Below are 13,176 nucleotides of genomic sequence, written 5' to 3' on the forward strand. Positions count from 1 at the left end.
GCTTTCAGCATTGCCTTGCTTTCCTGATTTGACGCACAATCATTAAAACAGATCCTTCAGAGAAACTGAAAGCTGATAAAAACCTTTCTGTTTTGACCTGCTTCACAACACTACAAACAAGTATGACTTGATCTCGTTGCAGCTGAAGACGTCTAAACAGAGATACCATCAAACGTAAAACTCTTAATTGTGTGGATGCCTTGTAGGTGGAAACAGTTTTGTAGTTGTCAGAAGGCATGCACAAAGCTTGCTATATCTTTGAATACCAATCCATCATGTAATATATCTGATTGGGGGAAGGCAATAGTCCGACATGAAAGACAATCGTTTTTGCTCTTCTCATACCAACAATGCAGGCCTAATACATTTCTATACTCAAACATTGGGGGTTACATTGCCACCAAACATAAGCCTTTGTTATTTATTCTTTCTTGTCACGAAGGTGATCATCGGTTAAGGATGCACTGTTATAATGAATCAAAACCAATCCTGTGAGAATCAGAGATGTGCCTAACCACCATCTCGCAGACAATGCCTCGCCAAACAGCAAGCAACCCAACAGGGCCTGCAAGAAATAACCCTCGTTCAGTACGGAGCCTTTAAAGTACTTGACTGTCTAAGTTGCATCTTAAGCTTTAGAATTGCTAGCTTGCCGTACTATCATTAGAAGAGGTTGGCACTGGAGTGTTGGCATGTAAAGTCTAAGTTCCTGTGTGTGGCCACGTCATGTGTCTGACCTGGTTGATTGGTTACCGGAGATTGTTGTTCACGACAGATGAGATTACAGGGGTCTTAATTTTGAGTCACATTCTCTTCCTGGTGGTAGTTTCACAGGCTTATTATATGCCAAAAATACATAAAATGATTCAAAATGCTGTAGTTTGACGAAATTTCAGTGCATACATCTTAAAGTCTCAATACTATAAGTGATATAAGTTATACAAATGAACATGACTGTCTTTTCAGGCTGAGACTCAATAAGTACTCCTGCACTGTGAAACTGAATGTCCTAGTGTAATCCAACTCCCTACGGCACTGAAGACTAAATTTGCAGTAATTTTATTCAATTTGAATAATACAAAACAGCCTTGTTTTGTTGCTCCTGAATTCGCTGAAAAATTACAACAGCAGATCATTTCATCATGTGCGTGTGTACTGGAAGCAATTTTAATCACATGTTTTAAAATTCAAGAGATCATTATAATTAGATCACTTAGCAACAAAACAAAACAAAAGTCACAAGTTCAGTTTGTTGGTGTGACATTGTCAAGCAGTCACAGAGCTTTCTCCACAGTGTTTCATCTGAATGGCTGTCAGATGAACTGATCTTTTGCATTTGTAGTCAAACAAGTACAATTTGGTATACAACAAAGGTGGACGTATAACTTGATCCATCGATAGCTAACCGAGGCATTGCCCGAAATCAGGTGCGAGGGTTTTGCCCTTGGAAGTGTTTTCTTCCCATTGTCATATTATATAAAATTTACATATCTTTTATGGCTTGAACATTTTTATTTTCCAATGCCAATACAATTGCAAACCAAGGCAAACATTTTTAAAGGAAAGAATGATGCTCATTTTTTAATTTGGTCAATTTACAGAATCCAATTTTAGCTAATAGGAGGAACATATGCTTGCTATTTTCCAGTCTCCCACACTCAAATTCATCCAGAAAAAGCAAAGAAATGAAACACATTATGATTACGACCTTACCACTTTAGGAGAACTCAAGAGTGATTAGTTGATCGGATGAAAAAAATCACACATTTTATGTGAGCTTTAACTAAGATTTTTCCAAAAAATTATGGAACTTGTTCTCCATAATGAAGTCATCTTTGAAACTTTAGGAAGGCTTACAGTACTTATACTTAATTTTGTACTTACAGTGAAAATGAAGTTCGAGCCTGTATTTGTCACAGTTGCTGTAGCTGAAGTCGACGATCCTCTCAGAGACTTCACAAATAATGTCCACATCAATGCATTGAAAAAGAATACCAGAAGAAAGGAAAACATTCTTGCAAAAATAACAATCTGAAATGTCAGAAAATGCAATTTTAGTAGCTGAAACATAACATTTTAATCAACAAGCCAGCAATGCTGTGCCAAGTCCCACTGGTGGGCCCCATGTTTGGTCGCAGATGTCTTTGTTTTGCATGAGGATGAGCCCCAATCACAGGGAGGGACGAATCTTTAATCTTTAATCTTTAATAAGTATACTCCTGAAACAGTGGAACTATACTAGGAGTTGAAAATAACATAATAAAAGCACGTAATAAATAATGTTGGGTGATGGACAAAACACTGACCCCAAGTCCATGGACTACCATAATGGACTACCCTTAAATGGACTACCCTTAAAAATATTCCAAATGAGTACCATTTAGAGCTGTAAGCTGCTATACTTATTCTTGTTCTGGAACCACTGAACACAAAATAGACAAGTGGAACCCTATTGTTCAGTATTACCATGACTTAGGGGTATTGTTTACAATGTTCAAGGCTCAGGATAGTCTGCCTTAAAGGTTTTTTTCACTGGCTGAGTGAAACAAAATAAGTGAAAAATGGTTGTCAGCTTGATATGGCAACCAGCTGTGGTGCGTGAGAAAGCATGTTATTCTGGCACCTATAAATGAAATCATGTCTATTCTAAATATTGCTCTGCAATATACAAAGCTAGATCCAGTGCAAGGGCCAAAATTCCCCCTCCCCTTTTGAATGCCCCTTGGAAATTACTGGAAATTGCTTTTCCACTTAAGTTATTTAGTACCAGTGACCAGTGTTTTTCTCAAATGTGTTGTAAACATTTAGATTCAGGCTGTTTGCTCGCAACATTATTTTGGAACATTTTCAAGATGTTAATTTTGGTTACAGTATTTAAAGTAGGATCCTGATACTCATAACTACAGCTGAGCTGTTTGAGTGTATGCTTTTAAGACCATTTATGGACGTGCAAGCTAATTGTTTCTGCGCATCCTTACTGCGTACACAAATTCACACGCCACGTCATGCACAATTGCAAGAGCGCATGCTAAGTAATAAAATGAACAATAATAGGACAGATGGCCATTGCTATAGCTTAGCCTGGATTCAACGATCTTGGACGTTCCGTGACCCCTATTTTTCTTTTGATGGATCATTTTCTTTACCGATTTTCTGAGTTTAGTGAAAAAATGAAGAAAATCTGTCGACTAGAAGTTTGAATTTTTTGCAAAAATTATGCACCATTAAATTCCGTTTTTTTTTTTAGCTCTTTGTTTATCTGTGTGGCGGTTTCAAATGGCTCTTGAAGGGTTAAGTTTTGTGAAAACATTGGTAAAATTTGGAATTATTTACACAACAGACCCACTTCTACAAAATATGACTAAGATGGTTTGCTTCCGTTGACTCAGCTTCGATATCTTTACTTATCAACCCCTGTAGACCATGCTGAATTACGTGTGCCAATGTTTAAAAGTGAAAGTTGTTTTCCACACACTTTATCTCTGAAACGCAGTCGGTGACCTCCAATTTGTTTTGCATTTCTGACACAGGTAACTCATTATGTGACTGCAGTAAAAATCTAAAAAAAATCTATCGACTGGAAAATTTTCGCGCGAACGTCCTGTGTTCAGCATTTGTTTATTAAGTGCAATTATGGGATGTAAACATATGCGGAAGTTATGGGTATACCAGCAGCTTACAACATTAAATAGCACTCATTCGGAACACTATTTTCAGGGGTAGCCCATTTGGGTAGTCCATTAGGGCAGTCCATGGACTAGAGGTCAGTGTCCATCACTCGCAAAAACAGATTGCGTGGGATCCCGTTTGTTCTTGTACTCGCTGTCGCACTTTTTCACTTTAAAAGACTTCAAACCCTCTGTGTATGGATCCCCTTCTACCACAACTATTTTGCTGAGGTATGAACTTGCACAAGACATGTAAAACAGGGAAATAAACGTCTAAGCTTAACTTTATTTTATTTCAGAACTAACCGTGTGACAAAGCGGCGTAAGCGTGGAGCCGCCAAAAACACTTTGAAGTAAAAAGTCGCACCAAATCTTCCTTTGTAGATCCGGAGACATGGCTAATTTTGCGCAAGTAGACGCTAGAGCTGCACAAAATCCAGCAGAAACAGCATGAACAAATCCGAACATCTCGAGATGTTTTTTTCTTGGAGTTAAGGGCACCAGACACAATATCTCCCAGGCATTTACGCGCAGCCGAGTGGGATTGGGTACAGAGGCAAACAGAAAGAGAGAGTCGGGAATATAATGAAAGGGAAGAAAACATAGGAAATTGAACGGGAAGGTTATTTGTCCTATGGGCTACTTTTGCCATCACCAGCTTCTTTCAATTCATTTTTACCTTATTCAGGTCAAACACAGTAAAGTCCCCATACATTTTGCCCATAATGGAAATGTATATTTACAGTCCTATGCCACAGAAGAGATTTTTGCTAAGCACCCCCCCTCCCACCTCTGGAAATTCCAATCAAGCTTCATGCATTTCTTTAAATTTTTGGTCTTACAGACCCCTCCCACCACAGGAAACTCCAATCCATTCTGTTGGAAGAGTATATGGATACTTTCTGGAACTGCACAATTTTTCATTTTAATCTACAAAACTATTCTGTAAATTCCCCAGCACTGTTCTTGTTTTGAAATGCAGTTAAAAGGATTCACTGTCTTCTAAAGAGGTCTTGATTTGCAGCACAGTGCATTTTGATCAAAGGCACGTTTGAGTAGATACTGGCTACTCATAATCTTCAAGACCCCGTAATAATGTAGTATTATTATAAACAGCCAGCTGTACATAGATTTCAGTAGTATCCATAGATAGTGTTATACTAATTTAGTTTATTATGAAATTGCAAGAATGTGATACAATAATAATAATTAGTTTTCATAACAGATGGAATTTTTACACTTTGTGACCCAAGTGCTTCAGTTTCTGCAACGTAACCAGAAATTCACTGGTGCACAGAACCAGCAAAGCACTTGCACTCCACCGCAAACAAATGCATGAAAAGTCCTGCCAGATAAACACACTTAACAAACAATGACATATAAAAGACAAGTGCATTGTCATAGAAAGTAGTAGATATATATATCCCTAAACACTGTTATTCTTACAAGAGCTCAAGCATGTGAGTGAAGCATCTTAAAGGTCTACATTTTTCAGGAAATTTTTTGTCTCTGTAACCAGAGACCACAATGACATTAATATTGTTCATCTTTCTACCTACAGTAACAAGATGTCTAAATCTTGATGTGACCTACATATTGCCCCATGTAAAGGAATCCAAGAGTCTTGGATTCTGGACTCCGCAGCACTGGATTCCAGAATCCAACAACTGGATTGGCTGGATTCCATATTCTGTCTCTATGGATTCCTGATTTCAAGCGTTGTAAGGTTCCGGATTTCAAACCCTTTACATTGGATACAAATTATTTCTGTTCAGAATTTCATTCAATTCCAGTTTTCAGGACTTGCCAAAAATACATAACAAATTATAAAAGTTTCAGGTCAACTTGAAAAAAAATGGGAATAATAATCGTTCAGTTTTCACTCATGCAAAGCTGTATTAAAATACTTTTCCGAGTCAAGGAAGGAATGATCTCGATATCAGTTAAATTCTTGACTCACTGGGGTTGAGATTGTACTGTCTAGTACTTTCATAATAAATTCACTAAATTTTTCCAGACACTTTTTTGTACCATCTGTGCTCTAAAGAGTATTATTAGAAACTGAATCATTGTATAATGCAATTCAAGAGTTTTATTGGCTTAGTCATCATGGTGCATGAGCAATTAAACCATGCTCTACAAATATGGTAAGTGTATGAATATTTTTTTGGGTGTCTTATTTTTAGTTTAGTTTAGTTTTGTATATTTTTTGGCATTTTTTAATTAAGGAGTTATTCCACTCACATTTGTTAGATATGGGATGATTATCACCACCTTCGTGGTATGTACCTTGTTGGTCATCTATCATCACATATCCAATGCTTGCTTGTGGAATAATTATTAAATAACCTATGGTTTTACTTGGTCATTATACGGCCCTGTCAAAATGTGCCAGCAGCCGGTATTTTTGCTATGGTAAATGTTTTGCTGCCTACTTCACACTGGAGTTCACTAATCCTGACTTATCACAATCCATGTCTGACGTGACCAACTTCTTTTGTCCTGCCTGCTGCTAAAAAAACATTTTAATGGGGCTGACTAATATTCATGAGAAGGATATGTCACATCGTAACTGTATTCCAAAGAGCTGATGTGTCTTCTGGCTAAATTAACGAATTAGAACAAGATAGTGCAGCTTTGAGGTGAAGGACAACCAGGTAAGTGTGACTTTGATTAAACTCCTTTACTGTTTTCATGTTTGATTGGGTGAAGTATGTTCAGTATTGGGAAGAGGTACATGTATAAACATTCTCTGGAATATTTGGCCTGTTTCAAAAGAGAATAACAATAGTAGAGTGCGTGTCAATTTAATATTAGGTGCATTGTTAAGCTTGCCAAAAATAAACTATATTTGAAAATGCTCATGCTGTAAATTTACTGAAGTCACAAAATTACATTGTAACAGTACCAGTCCATTAAAACTCAACAGTTCGATTCTAACAGGGTTTGCATTGTAATAACTAGAAGAAAGAATTATCTCAGAGGTGCTAACTATGATAAGACAACAAAGATATATTCATGAGGAAAAAGTAACATACAAAAAAATGAATTCATGATCATATATTATTGAATGCCTTAAAAATACTCTTGAGCAGTTCTTTCTGATAGAAATACTTTCATCAATGGCAGTAACTAATAAAATTTAAGTTGTGAGCGATATGTCAACTAGTCTATTGATGTCTTTGTTCAGCCAGTCTTGTGTGATGTCATCAAGATGATTGTCAAAGTCTATAAGACTCTGATAAGCTTTTCCCTCTAGAAGCTCTGTAGCAAGACCAAGTGAGTCTTCTCCACCATCAAGCAATCTACAAAGAAACAAGTGAAAGCAAGAGTTCTTCCACAGCTGTCACAGTTTTTCTAAACTTTCACAGGTATTTTAGTCTGTTGTCCTACAGAAATGAGGAATTGTTCTTTATATTTCCTTTGAAAATGTCTTGCAACATCTCCTTAAGTTTCTAGACACCAGGAATGTTTTCTGAACATCTACTTATTAAAAACTATTATTAAGAACTTATAAAACCATTTGCCATTTACAACATTATTTGACTAGCAGTATGGGAATTCTTTCTGATGTTTCTCCCTGAATGGGCACAAGAAAAGAAAAACAAACCAAAAAAATTTGTCATCAACAGACATCATTTAATGACTTCACTGATACATACAGATCTTTGTCACTTGGCTTCCATTTATTGTCTTGGACTACAAAACACTGCAAAACAAAAAGCAAGGTATTACTTTATGAGAAGTAAATTGTCTTAACAACTTGAGGTCAATTCTGACAGGGTTTGATATCATTGCTACAATAGCCCTCTAACCCAAGACTACAATATGTTACAAAGGTCTTGGAATACAAACATTTTGTCAGATTCTTCCGGCCTGCTTCCCTTCTCCCATTCCCTTCTACAATGTTGTGTTCCACCCCTGATGTTGATGGTAACTCTTGAAATGGAAAACTTTTTGTCAGCCATTAAATATAGTTAAATGAAATTTAACATAGTTAACGACTAGGAGCTAGTCTGGTCAGTAGCATTTTTATAGGTGGTTGTCAGTGTCTTGGCCGTCTGTGAGCGTTTGGTTAGCGTTTGGTGCGTTTTGTAGCATTTGATATAGTTCAATGAAATTTTACATAGTTTATGACCAGGAGCGAGTCTGGTCAGTAGTGTTTTTGTAGGCGTTTGTTAGTGCCTTGGCCATCTGTTAGCGTTTGTTTAGCGTTTGGTGCGTTTCTGTAGCGTCTGCAACAGTCATATGGTCGTGAGAGCCTTGGGGCTGACATTGTCCAGCGGTATATTTGGTTAGTACATGTGTTGTCGTCCCATGTGCTCGCAGTGTGTTCATACGCTCTGTTAGTGTGGCGTTGTGGATTGAATTATAGTTTAGCGGTTCTCGGCGTTCCCTCCCTATCCCCCCCTTTCTTTTCAGCATTTTATTTTATTTTATTTATTTATTTATTTATTGTTTTTTTTTCCACCAATGCAATCTGGCTTGAGTGTGACGGGTGCCTGTAGGGGGCTTGGCGTGGGGGGCTTGTGGCTTGGTTGCGGGTTGGACAGGCCAGTCGGGTGTTCTAGCGCCTTGGGGATGTGACTGCGGTTGCAGCCCCCGGGTTTCGTAGACACCTTCCCTCCACTAGCAACTTGGGCGTTAATAGTCTTATTACAGTCAATTGCAGTGTGATGGATATTGCAGAGTTAAAATCAAGTGAGGATTTAAAAGCAGTCCAGTGGCTGGCAAAACAATTGATTTGATCAGCACTTCACTATGGGTCATGGGTCTACATGGGTCATGTATAAATGTATATAATTATAATTATACAGTAACTTATACATTTCAAGAAAATAGCAACAGAAAACATTAGAACCTGAAATGGAACAATGTACATGGTATTTAAGAATTTTAACATGGGTAAGTGAGCACATGAAAAGGTAAATATTTCAGTACTAGGGTATAGTGTACACTGTAATCCACACAAAATATAACAAAACAAAGTCCAAATGTTTTGGGCATAGTCCTTATGGGACGAGCAATGTTAGGGTTTTTTGTTAAAGAGAATCAGATATGATGGACATAACACTGGGGGTGAGTTGGGAGGATTGGGGGGCTGTAATTGCTGTTCCATTTGTCGGTCTATTAAATTCAATAACTTTTGAACCTGGACATACACGACACTATTTACCTTGCAAGCTATTTCTTCACATGGTACAGAGAGTTTTGTATTATCAACCTGTCCAGAAAGAACACAGAAAGATCAACTTGTCAATGCTTGTTGCAAAGACATGTCAACTACATTGCATAGTCGTGAGCATAAACCTAAAATTAACGTCAGTGTCTTTTAACTCAAAGATGTATTCACTTACCATTAAGATAAAACCATTGTTAAATTGGTCACATATTTTTTCACCAATCTTGTAGCATATTGCATTAGGACTGTAAACAAGAGCAAAAAGACAGAGTTAATCAAAAGTGGGGAAAGACTGTGTGAGAATTCCAAACAGCCGTGCAATATACATTCCACAGAAACACAGATATCTTTTCTACATGTTACATCAAAACTTACCTATTGTCATTGATATGTTCATTAGCTTGATAATAACCAACTATCTGTAAGCCACTCTCTTTACAATGAATGTCAACCTACAGAAATGATGCACCATTAATACATCTGGCATTATTTTTTTTCAAAGTGCACTGCTTCTGATGTAAACTCAGAATTACTGGATTAACAGCTAGTAGACAAGCTCACCAGATCCGTGACAATCCAAATAACTTGCAACTGGATATATATACCATAAAATGTTTGGTTCTATAAACTATCAGCTAGGTATAGATTACCCTTAAATCTGGGTTATAAGGGTTGGCGTAATTCAAATTATGTTGTACACGATTTAACAAATTGAAATCAGTTTTTCATGCCTCTGTCCTGTTATTGATCATGAATTTCGTCATAACATTATCAAAGTAGCTGTGGATCCACGAGGCGATAGCTGAGTGGACCGCAGACTACTTTGACAAAGTTATGACGAAATTCTGACATTGTCAACAACAGGACAGATGCATGAAAAACTGACGTCAATTTGTTTTTTAGGATAACAAATTGTCAAATTGTCCGCTCTTGCTCACTGATGCATCGCATAAATTATAAATTCATGTGTCTGTCCGCTTATTGACGATAAAAATTAGCCAATGACCATGCAAGAATTTCTGCAGTTATCGTAAAAATTAGGTTTGCTCATTACTGAGGGAACTTATATTGGGAGTGGTGTGAGTGCTGTACTGTGTGAGTACCGTTCAAGTGTTGTGTAAGGTCTAAGTGTGTGTTGAGTAGGTGTTTTGTGTTTCTAACCTTAACTACAGGTTCATTGTGTGTAATTTAGTCAACTGACCTTTATTTCAGTTTATTATATTCAATATAATAACTTATTGGCTGCCTGGCTCCACTAACCCTTGTGGCTAACCACAAATGGACTAACCTGAGTGCTATTCAGGCAAACTTGAGTAGTATTTAGGCTAACCAGAGTACTATTAAGCCTAAATGATGAATGTAGTCCACAGTCTGCAGTCTTCAAACACCATATGCTAGTGGGGGGAGGGGTGGGCTTATAACCAGAATTTTTTTAGTACAATTGAAGTCAGGGGGGATGCTTATAAGCTGGGCAGGGGGCTTATAACCAGCATTTTATGCCATGCCAGTACATGTATATTTAAACTGAGCATCCAGGCAATAAAACAATTAAGTGACAAACTAACATAGTACCAAACTAAATCAAACTACACTGTCTAATGGTGCTTTACAATGTAATCAATAATTCATAACACAAATCAAGGCTGTCATTAAGTTCTGAGTCACCTGTGGCCTTGACCCTCACACCCGTAACACAGTTGTCACTTTGTGGGTGAATTATATCAACAAAAGGCAATTTCTCTTGTGACATCAAGGACCTATCAAATATACTCAACCTTAACATGTGTTATGGGATATGGCCTTCATGACAGCTCTGCAAATTTACAAATTCTCAAGTATCGATCAGTTTTTTTTTTTTTCCTGAGGTATTTTTGCCAAAACATGGATACGAAACTGTGGCTGTCCATAGCTATGAAGAAAGGGCCAGTCATGCAATTGTGAATTGAGTACAGTACGCTACAGATAAGGAGATCAGGGTGCAACCCTAGCATAACCTGATTCAGTGTGATCTGTTCTGACCAACACACTTTATTTTGCGTCTCTCCACCCAAGAGTATAAGCTTTAACAGATTGCTATTAGCGAATTCGATTTCTTAGCACGCATCTGTAAGCACCACCCATCGAAGATCGTCAAGCGTGGAATTAGATATTTCTTCTTCCTATCTCAATCGCCACCAAGCTTAAGTCTAAAACTAAACCAAGCTAATTTAAAAATTTAAAGTAATGTACATATATGGCTTTTGAGTGACACCTCTCTGACAAGTCGACAAAACGAACATTTTAGGAACGAATTATCTAATGAACTGGTCAAACAGCGAATCAATAAAGTAAATAAAAGTTTTTCTTACTCTTGCCAGGGCAACTTCCAGCATCGGTGCCAAACCAAGACAAATATGAAACAAAGGAATCGCATCTAGGACGTAAATTTCACCATCTTGAAGGTTTTCGTCACCCAAAAGAACCCCATTCACAGCTTTGTGGGGGTATTTCGAGGTGTGCAAGAGGATCTTGGCGTATGCCCTCGGCGACAATCGAAGTTTCATTATTTTGATGTCGCTCTCAAGGGTTGTAATTGATGATCTCAGCTACCAAACTTCTATATTGTAATTTTGTCCGCCATGATGATTCAGAAATGCGTGTGCTGAGTAACCGCGTCAAAACTTATAAATAATAATTTAATTATTATTAGACTAATGTATTTAATGTATTCATTGTTAACAGATCAATGCCCTGGATCAATGCATCTCGCGGTAGTATGTATGTTTATTTTTAGGCGAATTTTCAGCTATCAGTCAAAATTTCAGCGTATTTCTTGGCCATCAGAAAATTTTACAAAAAACAGATGAAAATACTACGTCATTTTTTCATGCGTCTGTCCCCCTGTTATCGATCATGAAATTCGTCGTAACATCGTCAATATATGACAAAATTCATTGTCAATAACAGGACAGACGCATGAACAATTGACGTCAATTTGTTTTTTACAGTTACAAATTGTCAAATTGTCCGCTTTTGTTCGTTGACGCATCGCATAAATTGTAAATTCATGTGTCTGTCCACTTATCGACAATGAAAATTCGCCGATGAGCGCTCGAGAATTTCTGCAGCTATCGCAAAATAAAATTTTGACTAATTCTCAGTCTTAGTCAGTTATAAAACTCCATCCAGACCTTCATCAAACGATAGGTGATGATTCAAGTTGCAAAACTCGCACAGTTACATCTGCTTTCACTCCAGACACTTACCAAAGTTCTCCCAAGTTACTTTCTTGATTAAAGATCAACAGATCAAAGCAAACAGTTTACCTAGGTGACCTGGTTGCTTAAAATGGTTTATAAAGCTTTGAAATATTTGTTTAGTTGTTGTTGTTTATTAAGTGTGGTCGTTATTCTTATTTTTGTATAATATGATATATGATATAATACATGTATAGTAATAATAATGATGATAATAATGACGACGATAATGATGTTAACCATAATGATGATGATGATGATGATTATAACGATAATGATAAAAACAGATTAATAACTCACAAACTTGAAGATTTTAGGCTAAAGATTTCAAGGTTGGTCAGCCGTGACCGAGACAGATCGTCTAAATGGCCAACCCCTGGGGGGGTACTTCCTTATATGGGCTATACAGGTATGTGTGGCCCCAAAGGGTAGGGTTTTTCAGCCATTTTGGTCATAAATAGGGTATTGATTTTAGCCATTTTGGTGTTAAATAGGATATGGTTTTAGCACTCTAGTCTTGAATTGGGTATGTTTCTTGGAAAAAGCTCCTTTTTCATCATTGTCAATGAGACCATTGACAAAAGCACTTCATAACTTATGTTTAGGGCAACTGTGCCAGCTACAAAGGTCATAAATAGGGTATCGAATTTTGGGCCAGGTCATAAATAGGGTATGGGTTTTGGGAAGTGGGCCGCACACCCCTACCCAACTTTTCTGGGAGTACCCCCCCCCCCCCCCCCCAGAGGCCACCCAATAGAACCCTGTTTAATTTCCTGGACAGGAACGTTCTTCAGTCTCCACAGTTCTCGTTACTTTTCCAGATGAAAGCCTTACTTGCTGTTTCCAGTAGTGTTCTCAATATAGTCCTCACTATCTTCGATCAAGGCATTACAGTGAAATCAAAAAATCCTACAATAAAACAACTGATTGATTTGTAGTGTTCACATTTGTTCTTATTTTTGTATTGTTCTATTTCTAAACCACTTTCAGACATAAATCCTTTCCGAAAAAAGCCAAATGACTTTAACATTTCAAGTTCCATGATAAGCCTACCTCATAATAAGCTGAGCCCACCAAAGAGCAATAAGCA

At 37.4% G+C, this 13,176-nt stretch overlaps 2 protein-coding genes across 2 annotated transcripts; both read right to left on the minus strand.

Annotated features, from left to right (window-relative positions):
- Positions 1 to 418: 418 nt before the first annotated feature.
- Positions 419 to 4,747, minus strand: LOC145465712 (transmembrane protein 42-like). The gene is made up of 3 exons (XM_081449484.1): positions 3,975 to 4,747; positions 1,885 to 2,031; positions 419 to 565 (listed from the first exon to the last, which is right to left on the minus strand). The coding sequence occupies exons 1-3, from the start codon at positions 4,134 to 4,136 to the stop codon at positions 422 to 424; spliced, it is 453 nt and encodes a 150-aa protein (XP_081305610.1). The 5' UTR covers positions 4,137 to 4,747; the 3' UTR covers positions 419 to 421.
- Positions 4,748 to 6,498: 1,751 nt separating this feature from the next.
- On the minus strand, positions 6,499 to 11,697 carry LOC145465711 (ER membrane protein complex subunit 8-like). The gene is made up of 6 exons (XM_081449483.1): positions 11,199 to 11,697; positions 9,226 to 9,302; positions 9,026 to 9,095; positions 8,845 to 8,892; positions 7,331 to 7,377; positions 6,499 to 6,973 (listed from the first exon to the last, which is right to left on the minus strand). The coding sequence occupies exons 1-6, from the start codon at positions 11,391 to 11,393 to the stop codon at positions 6,811 to 6,813; spliced, it is 600 nt and encodes a 199-aa protein (XP_081305609.1). The 5' UTR covers positions 11,394 to 11,697; the 3' UTR covers positions 6,499 to 6,810.
- Positions 11,698 to 13,176: the final 1,479 nt, after the last annotated feature.

The sequence above is a fragment of the Orbicella franksi genome, chromosome 13, assembly GCF_964199315.1.
Source record: "Orbicella franksi chromosome 13, jaOrbFran1.1, whole genome shotgun sequence".
Taxonomy (NCBI): Eukaryota; Metazoa; Cnidaria; class Anthozoa; order Scleractinia; family Merulinidae; genus Orbicella; species Orbicella franksi.